This window comes from Pseudochaenichthys georgianus, chromosome 21 (genome assembly GCF_902827115.2).
Source record: "Pseudochaenichthys georgianus chromosome 21, fPseGeo1.2, whole genome shotgun sequence".
In the NCBI taxonomy this organism is placed as follows: domain Eukaryota; kingdom Metazoa; phylum Chordata; class Actinopteri; order Perciformes; family Channichthyidae; genus Pseudochaenichthys; species Pseudochaenichthys georgianus.
In genome coordinates this window covers 6,147,727-6,160,800 of record NC_047523.1, presented here as the reverse complement: position 1 = coordinate 6,160,800, position 13,074 = coordinate 6,147,727, and the positions used below count along the sequence as shown (strand labels likewise).

At 40.9% G+C, this 13,074-nt stretch overlaps 1 protein-coding gene across 1 annotated transcript; it reads right to left on the bottom strand.

Moving 5' to 3' along the window:
* Nucleotides 1-910: 910 nt before the first annotated feature.
* On the bottom strand, nucleotides 911-13,074 carry crfb1 (cytokine receptor family member b1). The gene is given in 9 exon segments (XM_034109907.2): nucleotides 911-2,654; nucleotides 2,656-2,931; nucleotides 4,328-4,458; nucleotides 5,473-5,635; nucleotides 5,794-5,957; nucleotides 7,488-7,648; nucleotides 11,379-11,499; nucleotides 11,689-11,797; nucleotides 12,985-13,074. Coding segments are annotated over 8 exon segments (1,542 nt in total). The 5' UTR covers nucleotides 11,738-11,797; nucleotides 12,985-13,074; the 3' UTR covers nucleotides 911-2,177.

Genomic DNA, 13,074 nt, shown 5'->3' with positions numbered 1-13,074 from the left:
TTTGCCAAACTGACAGGATACCTTCGAAATAGTCACACAAAACAATAATAAAGCGTTTTCAGAAATAGGTTCCTTTATTAGAAGAATGAATAAATACATCAGGTATGTTCTTTGTTATTTCAGTACAAAAGTTGGCATTTTTAATTGGACAGCGATAACATAAAGTGAGGACAAAAATAACGATAACGAATAAAAAAGTCAGGTGGTGATAAGACTACATCTTGTTATTTCCCCCCAATGTATTGTAATACATACAATAAAAAATGTTACTTGCAACTTTACTTTGCTTCTAGAGGTGAATTGAATGTGTCCGTCGTTACATGAACGTAACATCTGACGAGGCTGTTGATAGGAAATCACGTGACCAAGAAGAAGTAAAGTCATAGGACTGCTGTTTGTGTACCTTTTTCAACTTGTTTTTAAAGCATGGAGTCAATAATTATTCCAGAATGATGCATCAGTGGTCTGAAACATTAATCTATAAACAAACGCATGCAATATCAATGTGAGAACAGAAAACACATGGTTTTACAGAACATTCCCATTAAACTTCACAACATTATTTTTTGCTGGTGTCTTTCCAGCTGCCTGATCAATCCTTCATTAGGCTGTGTTCCAATCCAATACCACATACTCATTTTATACAGTGAATACTAGGCCTGCATACCAAATATATTGCAGCTTATTTAGTTATTAGCATACAATAACATCAACATACTGTACTTATAAAACATTTTTTTTTAAAAGATGTGCACCAACTGTTCATTTTAAAACTGCGACTTTGGAATAGAGTGTATTGCCCATAGCATGAGTCCTTTTCTACTCCTTTTCTTTCTTTGCAACCACTCAAAGTCCATTACAACACAAGCCAGCATCCACCCATGCACAAACACACATTCATACACTGGTGCATGATTGAAGAGTTGAGTTTTAATGAGATTTAAAGCCTTTTGAACAAAACAAAATCAAGGTTTAAATGATAAGTTTGTGGACAATTCCAATGATGTGTTTCAGTTTTAGAGTCGTGGTAATGTTCATGCTGGTTCAGTGACACAGTGCCATACTGGGACAAGTCCAAATGTCTATTTAACTTGAGCTTATGTGAGGTATCTTTTTATGTTGACTTTTCGGGAAGTTTTATATCCATAGGTGGAATGTATCACGAATACAAGCGGTCGAGATGGGTTTTCTCCGCAGGGTGGCTGGTGTCTCCCTTAGGGATAAGGTGAGAAGTTCGGTCATCAGGGAGGGACTCGGAGTTGAGCCGCTCCTCCTTCGCGTCGAAAGGAGCCAGTTGAGGTGGTTCGGGCACCTAGTTAGGATGCCACCTGGGCGCCTCCCTAGGGAGGTGTTCCAGGCACGTCCAGCTGGGAAGAGACCAAGGGGTAGACCTAGGACCAGGTGGAGGGATTATATCTCTTCGCTGGCCTGGGAGCGCCTTGGGATCCCCCAGTCAGAGCTGGTTGATGTCGCCAGGGAAAGGAACGTTTGGGGCTCTCTGCTGGAACTGCTACCCCGCGACCCGACCACGGATAAGCGGGAGAAGATGGATGGATGGGATGTATCGAAGCTCTCAGTAAGTTTCATATTATTTACTTAGATGTTTACAAGAACAACTCGCTTTCAAAATCAGCCCAATGCCGCAGGAGAGCTGTATGGATGTATTGTGTCTGGCCTTTTGTTCTTACAAATAGAAAAATAGAGCACCAAAACAACAGCAGCCAACTACATTTAAAACATTTCAGTTACCTCAAATAAAAGGAATGCACTTAATGACCATTAACAGGTTGTGATTTGCTAGGTGGATTTCTCCTTCTGGTCTTCAATTGAAATATATCGAAGTAAAGCTCTGCAACAGGAGAACAGTCTATAGTGCAAACAACAACAACATCAGCAATGGTCCACTGTTGCTCTGATGTGACATTAGAGATGACACCACAATGATGCCGTTTCTATTTGCCCTGAGCCATGGGGCAGAGCAGCTTCCCTGCCCATAGATGTACAGAGAGACGTGTGCAAGAGGCACGACACACCACAGATGACCTTATCCTCAGTAAAGCAGAAAGCAAATCACTCAAGTTATACTATATACTATATATTATTCTTTGAATGTCACTTTAAAAGCTGCAAGAAATAGCCTTGTTCAGGCCCCTTTTCACACACAGCGCAACACATCATTAGTGCTGCATGTATCCACAGAATTCCTCCTCCTCCTCCTCCTCTTCATCTTCCTCCTCTTCTGTTGTCTCTTCGTGCTGCATCTCACCATCACAGGTGTTGAGACAGCCAGAGAAAGTGTCCGCAAGTGTGCCTTCAGGAATGTCTTCTTGTGTGGGTAGCAATAATGCCACGGCTGTCTGATCATGTGACTCAGTTTGAGAGTGTGTGTGCAGGAGAGGCTCCAGATCAGAAAGCTGCAAAAGGTCTGTGGGAGCATCTCTTGTGTTGTGCTCCTCTTCCTCGCATACAGCCAGCGCAGCGAGGGTCACTGAGAACAGATTGATATTCCCTGAGCCCTCACACACCTCCTCCTCCTCACCTGTGATTGTACCATCAGACAGGGAAGCTCCTTCAGCTTTGGGCTCATCTTCACCAAGCCCCCCCCCATGTGGTGCCTCAATCTCCAGCACTGTGTCCGGTACTTGCCCCCCCCCCTGTCAAACTGCCTGAGCCCCCTGACGCAGACACCTTGCTGTTCCCCGACACATCGACAGCGTCCTGGCAGGAATTTTCCCCCGAGGAAAATCCTCTATTCATGTACATCTTTCCCTCTTCGTCTTCGTCCTCGTCACTCGAGTCGGCGCCCCTGGTGGCGGGTTGTGGAGTTGTGGCATTGTTGGGCTTCCTCGGTCTCTCCCTCCCTGCACTAATGGAGATATTGTCAGGGATTGTCGTCTCCGGTGTCAGGGTGTAGCCTTGGCTCTGAGCCTCCTAGGGTGGCAAAGAGGGAGAGAAGAGATATCTATTACAGTGTAATAGATTATGTCAACTTAGAAATGCACCATCCCCAGGAATCATCTATTCAACATAATGTAATAATTGGTGCCAAAGGGAGCCAAGACAGCAAATGTTCTGTGTGAAACATGATGGTTAAGTTGAAGCTACGGTATCTACTGTAAGTGTCAGTCTTGTTAAAGCTGATTTTTGGAATGGCTGTAGTGGCCAAACGGTGGTACTGCAGCGTCCAAGACGTCATTTTGGTCTTACAAAAACATTTTCCCATTGCCTTACATTTTCAATGAGATAAATTAACTATCCCGTAAGAACACTTTTACAACCCTATTTTAAATCATTGGGGTTGATACATGTTGCTAATGCACTAAAAGAAGATGGGATGAAGCTTTGATGGACAAAAAGACATTGGTGCACATAAATATCAGATGCTGTTTGAATAGCTCTTTGTTTGAAGCATTCTGACTTCAAAGTACAGTTAGAGAGAATGGAATAGTTAAAGCACCATGTGTTGTCCTTTTTGGGGATCTATTGGCATACATAGAATGAAATATTCAGACGTATGTTCTTATTAGTTTATAATCGCCGTAGACTAAACACTAGACGTGGACGTTGTCAGCGTGAGGTAACCCCTTAGTTTGTAGACTTCCGTTTGGAGGCCTTGATGGTCGCCCTCTGTGTTTTTTGGCTGAACCATTGTGGTTTTGTAATACCAGAAGTGACATGAGAGGGTGGATCAAAGAACACCCATAAGCTGAAAAAGACAGATAAGAAAACTTGAAAATGTAACCACAAAACAGTGTAATTGTCTCACACACTTCCATAAAACAAGACTTCCTTTGAAACCAGTGAAGTTTAAGGCACTTGTCTTGGGCTTCTATTTCAGAACCAAAGTTGAAAGTGGCTGCTTTATATAAAATGTGAAACTAAGGATTGAAGTGGTTTGCTTCCTAAAACATTTGGCAGATGAAGAGTTGATCAAACTAATGCCCAAGCAAGACATTTTCCCTGGAGAAAAGCCTTGAGTGCCGTCTGTGCTCTTCTTTCGATGACAGGACTCTCCAGTTCTGATCTAGTTCACGGCATACACGCACCGAGAGAGGACCTTACACATGTTGAAGTTGTTTTACCTTAAGTAACTGTAGGTTCTCTGACACGCTTGGAAAGGGACTAATGGGGTATCTATTTAGCATCTGCAACTTCACTTTCCAATACATACTTTTCATTGTTCCTTTAAGGGTTCATTTGCCTACTCAGAAGCATGTTTCAACCTGTTGTTACCAGTGTAGGGGGGGATAATGAAAATAAAGAACTTGAAAGGGAAGGATGGATTGACGGACAGACAGACAGACGGATATGCATATATATTTCTTACAATAAGTGCTCTCGGTAGAGTTGCCTTCAGTTTACAGAGGAATCCAGTGTAGTAGAGGCCAAACATGGAGGTCATCACAACACCAATACCAACAACCAGAGCGGCAGCAACTGCACCTACAACAACAGGGTCTGCACACACACACACACACACACACACACACACACACACACACACACACACACACACACACACACACACACACACACACACACACACACACACACACACACACACACACACACACACACACACACACACACACACACACACACACACACACACACACACACACACACACACACACACACACACACACACACACACACACACACACACACACACACACACACACACACACACACACACACACACACACACACACACACACACACACACACACACACACACACACACACACACACACACACACACACAGGTAGACACTGATATAGGGCCAGGTGTGTTTGTGCAAATAAACTCTTAAATATACTTATTTTGTGTGTGAGATGTAATATTTATGGTATGCATTTCACAGCCTTTCCCTCCTTTATATCCCTCTACCATCGGTGTTGCAGTTTCTCATCGCTCCAGTTTATGTGCGTAAGCATGGGTCAGAGAATCTGTGGAAGTCTGAACATTTTCTCGCGAAGTTTGCCGTTTATACATTTGGAACTTTGCTTAGAAAGTGGCGTATGCATTCTTTTGAGCAGGCACAATGTTCAGAAAGAGGGCCTGTTCTCTCCCCTCAGTCCTGAGAAGTGTACGACTACAGTAGAGTGCATAAAGGTTGCGGTGCAGATTGATTGTCCTGATTTGTGACTGTTGGACTCTAACAGTCTTAAGGAGGCAGAAGCTCAATCCGTAGGGGCTCGGTTTATGGAACAGATTGTCAACGGAGGGTTCAATAAAGTATGCCTTCTTCTTCTTCTATTTCAGATTGTGATCCAAGCAGATTAGAACTTGCTCAAGTGGGTATCCTGCAATTAGTGGACTTAAAGAGGGTTTATACAATCAAAGAAATGTTATAAAGAATAACTGTTGAGCTTTGGTTACATGTGTGTTAGGTCAGGAACCCCTGGCCAGCATCTCGTTAATAACATGTTAACAACATCATAAACATCAGCTCTCACATTTCAGCTCACCTCTACTTGGTTCCACCATGCCGGTGAAGATGCACTTCAAAGCAGATGGCTCTGTGTTTTTATTCGTATTGATCTTTGTTTCCACCTGTACACAGTACTCTGTACCGTTCTGTAGGTTGGTCAGAGTAATACTCGTTTCTCTTATTTCCACGAACCACTTCAGCTAAATATGGAGAAGGAACTTGATTACAATTAGGTCCTTTATTAAGGTGCAATAAAAGTGAGCGACATGTGGGAGGTTGGGTTCTCTGTGTGCGAGATATAGAACATTTTCCAAAAGAAATACATAGAATGACATAAAGTGAGATATGGACATCTTACCCGTTCTTCTTCCGGTTTCCACCAAGACACGACGAAGCGAGGGCCATAGAATTTCTTCATACTCGTATTAAGTTTTGCACTCCTGTCAGCTTCAGGGAAGGAAATGTTGACCTGGATGCAGTTGCCACATCCAAGTAGTGAGACATTTGTTGGACCTATTTTAGCTTGTCACAAGAAGAAAGAATATACAAATATGAAAGACAAAAAGAATCCCTCTCAATCATCAGTTACAGAAGTGTGTGGTGGTGTCTCAGAGGATCTCCCAAGTCTGTAGGAATGTCATGAGAAGCCATCCCATCAATTAAAACATTTCCTCCAGCATCTCATTAGGCTTCAACACAATTGATAGGAAGGCTATGCAATGAATGACATCATCGAGGCATGTAGGTTTTTATTAGATTAAAAAGTAGGCTATTCTTTTTTAAAACAAGTCCTGTTGATTGCATGATGCAAAATAACAAAAAACACACAAGCCTACACCGTTGCTGTTCACACAAAGAATCTCCCTCCACTTTGGGCCTATATAGAAAGAAAACTGGAGACGGAGACCACCAGCTACCTCCACCAGTTTGGCCACTCAAAATAGATTCAACCATCCTGTAGCATCCTGTAGCATCCTGTAGCATCCTGTAGCATCCTGTAGCATCATGTAGCATCATGTAGCATCATGTAGCATCATGTAGCATCATGCTGCTTGTGGCAATGATTACAGGGGCTGGGGCTGACAGCTATTTTAATGTTATGCTACTTTGTAGTACTTTACTACATTTTGGAAGCCGATTTTGTATTTTTTATTCCACTACATTTATTTTACAGATTTATAGTTACTTTATCAATTCAGATTTTGAATCACAATAGAACAATCTTTTAGAATATGATTATTTGGTATAAACGTAACCATGTTTAGTTTAAATTAGGGCTGCTCAATTAATCGTATTTGAATTGCAATTACGATTTTGGCTTGCAACGATTATGAAAACAACATAATCGAAATAAAACGGTTATTGGTTTTTCAGTTGAATGATACTTAAAGTTCAGGGTAATCAACTGCAAAAACATACTGTTAAACTTTTTTTTTTCAATAAATGGATGTTTTCAAAGTAAATGGATAATCGTTTTTAATAATCGTGATTTCAATTATTGACCCAAATAATCGAGATTATGATTTTTGCCATAATCGAGCAGCCCTAGTTTAAGTACATTTTTCCTAATTGTATTTAAATACTTTCACATAAATCACATTCTTGTTGCAGTGCTTTTACTTGAAATTGAGTATTTTTATTTGTAAGCTTTTACTCAAGTAAAGAATCTGAATACTTTCCCACCACGGGTGCAGTTCATTTGGGCTGGGGTGAAAGCTCTGGATTGAAGCCGGGTGCTGACCAAACAGCCAGGCTCAACCTCAAAAGGTGAGTTTGGGACTTTTAAAGTGTAAAGAAGTCCAAACAACAGGTTTCCTGTCATGCGTAACACTTCACGTGTACTCTGCATAGTTTGTGTAAAAAGTCAGTGTGAACGGGAATCGGATCAGAACTAAAACGCAGCTATGTCTCTCTTTTCCCCTGGTCTGGACCAAATGAACGGTGCAGGTGTGAATGAACCCTTCGCCTTATCTCATAGCAACCAATGGATTATTTCATTCAATAAATCCAAGGTAAAAAGCATGCAGGTGAAAAGATGCTCATGTGACGTACTTTGTGTGACAGGTAGGAAGGTGTATGGTTTGGACTCTGCAGACAGGCTTTGGTTGTAAGACGCCTGGACAGTCAGCTCATATTCCACTTGGCTCTTAAGTTTCAGCTTAATGGATGTAGTCTTTGAGGACCATGTCTTTTTGCTTGCTTTCTTCTCCACCCTGCACAAAGAGAAACATACAAAATACAAGTAATGACTATTATTACACTTGTGATTAATCACGATTGTTATTGTGATTATTACGATACATTTTTTAAACCTATTGACAGCACTTGTCTAAATAGTTCCTGGTGACCTATGGCACAGAGGAAGTAGATTGTGCTTCATATTCACACACAATACTGTTAGTAGGATCCTCTTTGTTTGTTCAACGGGTGTAAGTTCAATAGAGCATTGAAATAAACCACGTGAATTCAGTTCTGTCAAAGCAAATACCATCACATGTATGAACCTTCACAATGACTGTCAAGACCAAAGAGTAGATCATGTGAAACTAGACACACACACACACACACACACACACACACACACACACACACACACACACACACACACACACACACACACACACACACACACACACACACACACACACACACACACACACACACACACACACACACACACACACACACACACACACACACACACACACACACACACACACACACACACACACACACACACACACACACACACACACACACACACACACACACACACACACACACACACCTTCCCAAAGCTGTTTATAGGACAATCATCAGTTCCTTAAAAGCAATCAGCGTGTGGCCACAGCTGCTTTGCGCACTCTGGACAACAACAGATGGAAACAAACGGCGTTCTGACCGGTCCACGAAAGCAGAGGTTAAAGAGTTCAAAAGTTCCACCCACTCAGACATTCCACCAGAAGGCGCTTGAGTCAGCCTCAGATTCACAGACAGACAATCGGAGTGAAAACGCCACCAAATGAAAAGGTTGCGGTTGTCACTCGCGGCTGTTGGCTGATAAAACTGAACAGGCTGATACGACGTGGCAAAACATTTTCCAACTATATTCACTAATATTTGGTGACGGATAGCAGTAGTTTGGGCAAACTGGGCATGGTTTCTGGGAGTCACCAGATGTTTATGGGGGGCAAAATAAAATAATAAAATAACGTACATCTGAAGGATTGTTTTGACGTCACAAGGGATATCATTTTCCTGGAGTACATTTAATGAAGTTGAGTGTCTGAGGGGGGATTTCAAAGAATGCATCAAACAGCCACAGTGCGTGGAGACATCGGACATCGGCTAGGTCACTGCGTAAAGTCACCTGATGTTTCTGGGGTGGGGGTCACACATCCAAAAGGTGAAGAACACCGGTCTGTAGAACTGCAGTCTGACATCAAGAGCTAAGGACCTTATGTCTTGTGTGCACGACATGCAAGATGTAGTTTCCACTCGGCTGAATTGAACATAGATTATGCATCCTGACACCAAAGCCGCAGTAAAGGTTTGATTGGCAGAAAGTAGCACTCTGTAATTCCCCACTGTGTTTCACTACCGATACAAAGGCTGGCAGCCTACGGGTGTATAGTTCTAACATATTAACCACAGCATCCTTGGCCCTACTGGGGACCTTTGTTGCATCATGTCAGCCCCCCCCATCTCTGTTTCCTTTCATTTCCTGTTGTCTCTCGTCTGTGTCTAAGCTGAAGGTAGAGAAGCTGTCCCCAGGACGTGTCCTGACTGAGAACATGTTATACATCCAAGGGCATGTTTTTCTTTTAAGGAAACATCTGATTAGTAACAACTTGGGTTTACACTAAAGAATTCTCAAATCAGTGTCCGCTTAACTCTGTCCGAGAGCTTTCGAATCAATTAGAGTCAACTTTGGTCAGTTGTCATGGAATTGATCAAACTTTCCATTGTTCTGAACCCTTTAACCCTTCGATGCCCTTAGAGTGACTGGACCCTACACTCTTCCATAAGTGGGTCAAAAAGGACCCGTATTAGAATAATGTGTTTTTATGCCATGTTTGTCATTTTGGTTAAGAAAAATCACTTGTATAATATTTAGTATTATATTTTGGTGCACACTAGAAATATTTTATATTTAATTTTGCACTATTTATCATTTTAGACATTTTATTTACATTTTGAAAAAAAAAAAAATTCCATAGAAAATGCATGCGGGTCATTTTTGACCCACTTATGGAAGCTTGGGGTAGGAATACAAAAACTACAATTTCTTAAAATGTAAATTACAAATTTGAATGGCATGATATCCAAAACATGTTTTTTGAGGAATAGCTGGAATATGAAATGATAACAAAATGTAATTACAAAGATACTTCAAGAATACCACCTCAAAACACCCACTTATGCATCGAAAGGTTAAGGATCCTCAAACAGTTACATCTGGTAGGTTAACATTACCAGAGGACCAAAGTACACACATTGCTGCAGATCATCTCATATAGCACCAGAGCACGGTGGTATGTAAGGCATGTCTTTAGCAGCTTGGTTAATAATTGTACTGCCTGCTTACGTCTTTCATCAAATGCTGTCTGTCAGCTTGAGCTGGATTGATGTTCAGGGATACTACCACATGTATCGATCCTCATCCATACACAGTGAGTACATGACTATCATAACCAGAGAACAGATGCTATGAGTTGTGACAATACAAGTCAAGTTGTAACAAATTATAGTTTTCCTTGAATCGCAACTCCTACAGTATACGCGAGCTGTCACTTTATACATTAATTACAAATATTCTATTAGTTATGTTATCTTGGTGAGCGAGGAGCTCATCGGGATTGACGAACATTCAAACAGCCCTCAGCAGCAGTTTAGGGTTCAGACCTTTCTTCATGCCACTGATACTGAGAGAACCACATCCGCCCCACATACCATCTACACCACATGTGCATACTGATTATGACTGGCGTATTACAAAGGCAATTCAAAGGATATTAAAAACATGTTTTCTTGCAGATATGATGACAGTTATATGAAGTTTGAGGGTTATATGACAGAGGTCCAATACTGAATCATTTGATAACCTCGACATCCAGGAAAAGTGATCTTCAACAGGACAAAGATAATGAAGTGTTAAGGTAACTGCAAACGACACACAGCTGTATACTTCTTCTCTTAGCTTGAGCCTAATACAGATTGGATGAATCTAAAGTAAAGTATGGAAAAGAAAGGAACAATTAAGCTCCTTTTTGGAAATAAGTATAAATAATTAATAACTTTTGTTTCTTGAAAGCAACAAACAACGTGTCCTGTAATTGGCTTCACAGAAGTATGCTGTGGGGTTTCCCTGAGGGTGAAACTAAGATGCTGCACCCATGTTTTCCCCCATCTTCAAGCTGTATGGTATGCTGATATGTATTACTGATACTGATATGTATTTTGATAGTTAATTAGAATGTTGAAATTATTTGTCATTGTAAACAATTTCTCAAATTGATAAAAAAGACGTGTTTAAAAAAAAGAGAAACCACATGTATACGCAAGCAACGGAAAGCAACTCGAACTTTGCCTGCATTGAAGAAAGCAGGTAGTGCGTGCTGGAGCGCGTACAACACTACCAAAGAAAACAGGTTGTGGTTAGATACCCGGCCCAAGGACATACTGGCGCTCGTATGAGTGCGATTTTTAGAATACAGTCCGATGGGACGTATTCTCCTACCCAGGGTACAATAATAGCTCCAGTTACAAGCCAGATGAAGGTACATTTGCAAAAAGCAAGAAGATTTGCATTACTTATGCGCTAAAAACAAAACAACAGTAATCTGTCTGCTGGCTGGTAAGTGGTAACTAACACCTTGCTCCTACCCAGAGACCAAACTGCCATCAGGCCATGTGCTGTAGGACATACGAGCAGGGAAATACCTCTTGATGATTTTGTAATGTGTTCCTTGTGGAGTGCCGGGACCAGGATCCCAACTCAAGATATGGCGGAAGTTGATAGATTCCATGGAAAGACTGACGGGAGCAGGAAGGGAGCTGATGACTGTGTTAACAGGGAGTACATGATGGAGTCAGAGCTACGAAGCAGCACAAGGTACAAAGACACACCCGGCAGGACACATTAAGGACTCGTCAGATCTGATAACAGTGAGCAGTGTAGGAGAACAGAATCTGAGGTATTTGACAAATGTTTACGTTGATTAACTGATCTGATTGATCTTGGTTTACTTACCAGAATCAAGAAGTGACATGAGATAAAGAACTAGAGGCAGGCAGTCCATCCTTTCCTCACAAAGGCCCGGGCAGGGTGCGTCTCTCAGCCTGCGTACACGGCATGGTTACTGTGGAGAACAGAGCACAGGGATCCTCAGGTCAGGTGTGAACAACTCACTTCCATGGTAAACAGGCAGAGGTGGATACTAAGTAAGTACTCTGATCCCTTTCATCAGCAAAATAACAATACTAAGGTTTTTAAATACTCCATTACAAGTAAGAATCCAGAATTCAGACTTTTAAAATACCAAAGTATCAGGATCAAAATGTACTCAAAACACAAAAAGTTAAATAACTAATGTTGCATAATGGCCAGTAACATCAAGTGCAGAAGTATTATCAACCAAATGTACTGAAAGTATCAAAACTAAAAGTACCCTTTATGCAGAATGGCTCTCTTAAAGTATTTCATTAAGATAATGTTATATTATTCAGTTTTTATGTATTCAAGAATAATCTTTCCACTCTTTTTTTTAAAGCTTAAAATGTCGTTTATTAAAGCTCACGCAATGTAGACAATGGCATGAGGCTCATGTACTAGTAGTAGCAGTGTTGGAAGAAGTACGTAAAAGTACAGTACATTATTAGCATTGAAATATACTTAAAGTACAAAAAGTAGAAGTACTCTATCTGAACTATGGCTTATTTCAAAATACAAATGTAGATATTTAGATGTAGTTTGAATTACAGTAGGCCTACTGCATTTTACCATATCATCATATCATGTGTTTGACATGTACAAAGTAACTACGTAGTAACTGAGTGTTAAATAAATGTAAGTAAATAGCTAAATAATCACCATTAAATTGATATACTCAAATAAACTACAAGTATGTCAAAACATTACTAAAGTGCAATACTTCGGTAAATATGATGACACCACTGTATATCATAATAATGTCCCAAATATTGGCTATGGTGTTTTTATTAACAGAGTTTAGGCTGGCATAACTGATCAACAAAAAGTGAACTTAACTTAATTCTAACATCAAAGGAAACACAACGTAGTATTAGTAATACACTTTACATTAGCGCTTATCTTCTGAGGAAGTTCAATGCTAACTGAGTTGCTGTATTAGCTTACAGTTGTTCTCCTAGTCATAGTAAATACAGGTTGATCCGCATTTACAGGGCGGTAGGCTGAGTGGAATTTCTGTTTTTGTTTAACTCTTATAAACAGTACTGTTAACTTATAGTTAAAACACAAACTAACATCCCCTCCATGAGATTGAATCTTCAGTTAACACTCACCCACCGACACACCGCTGCTGACAGGCGTTTCAATGTCCAAGAAAGAAAAGCGAAATGTACGTGTTGTCAACATTGTGCCCAAAGTGACGTCAGA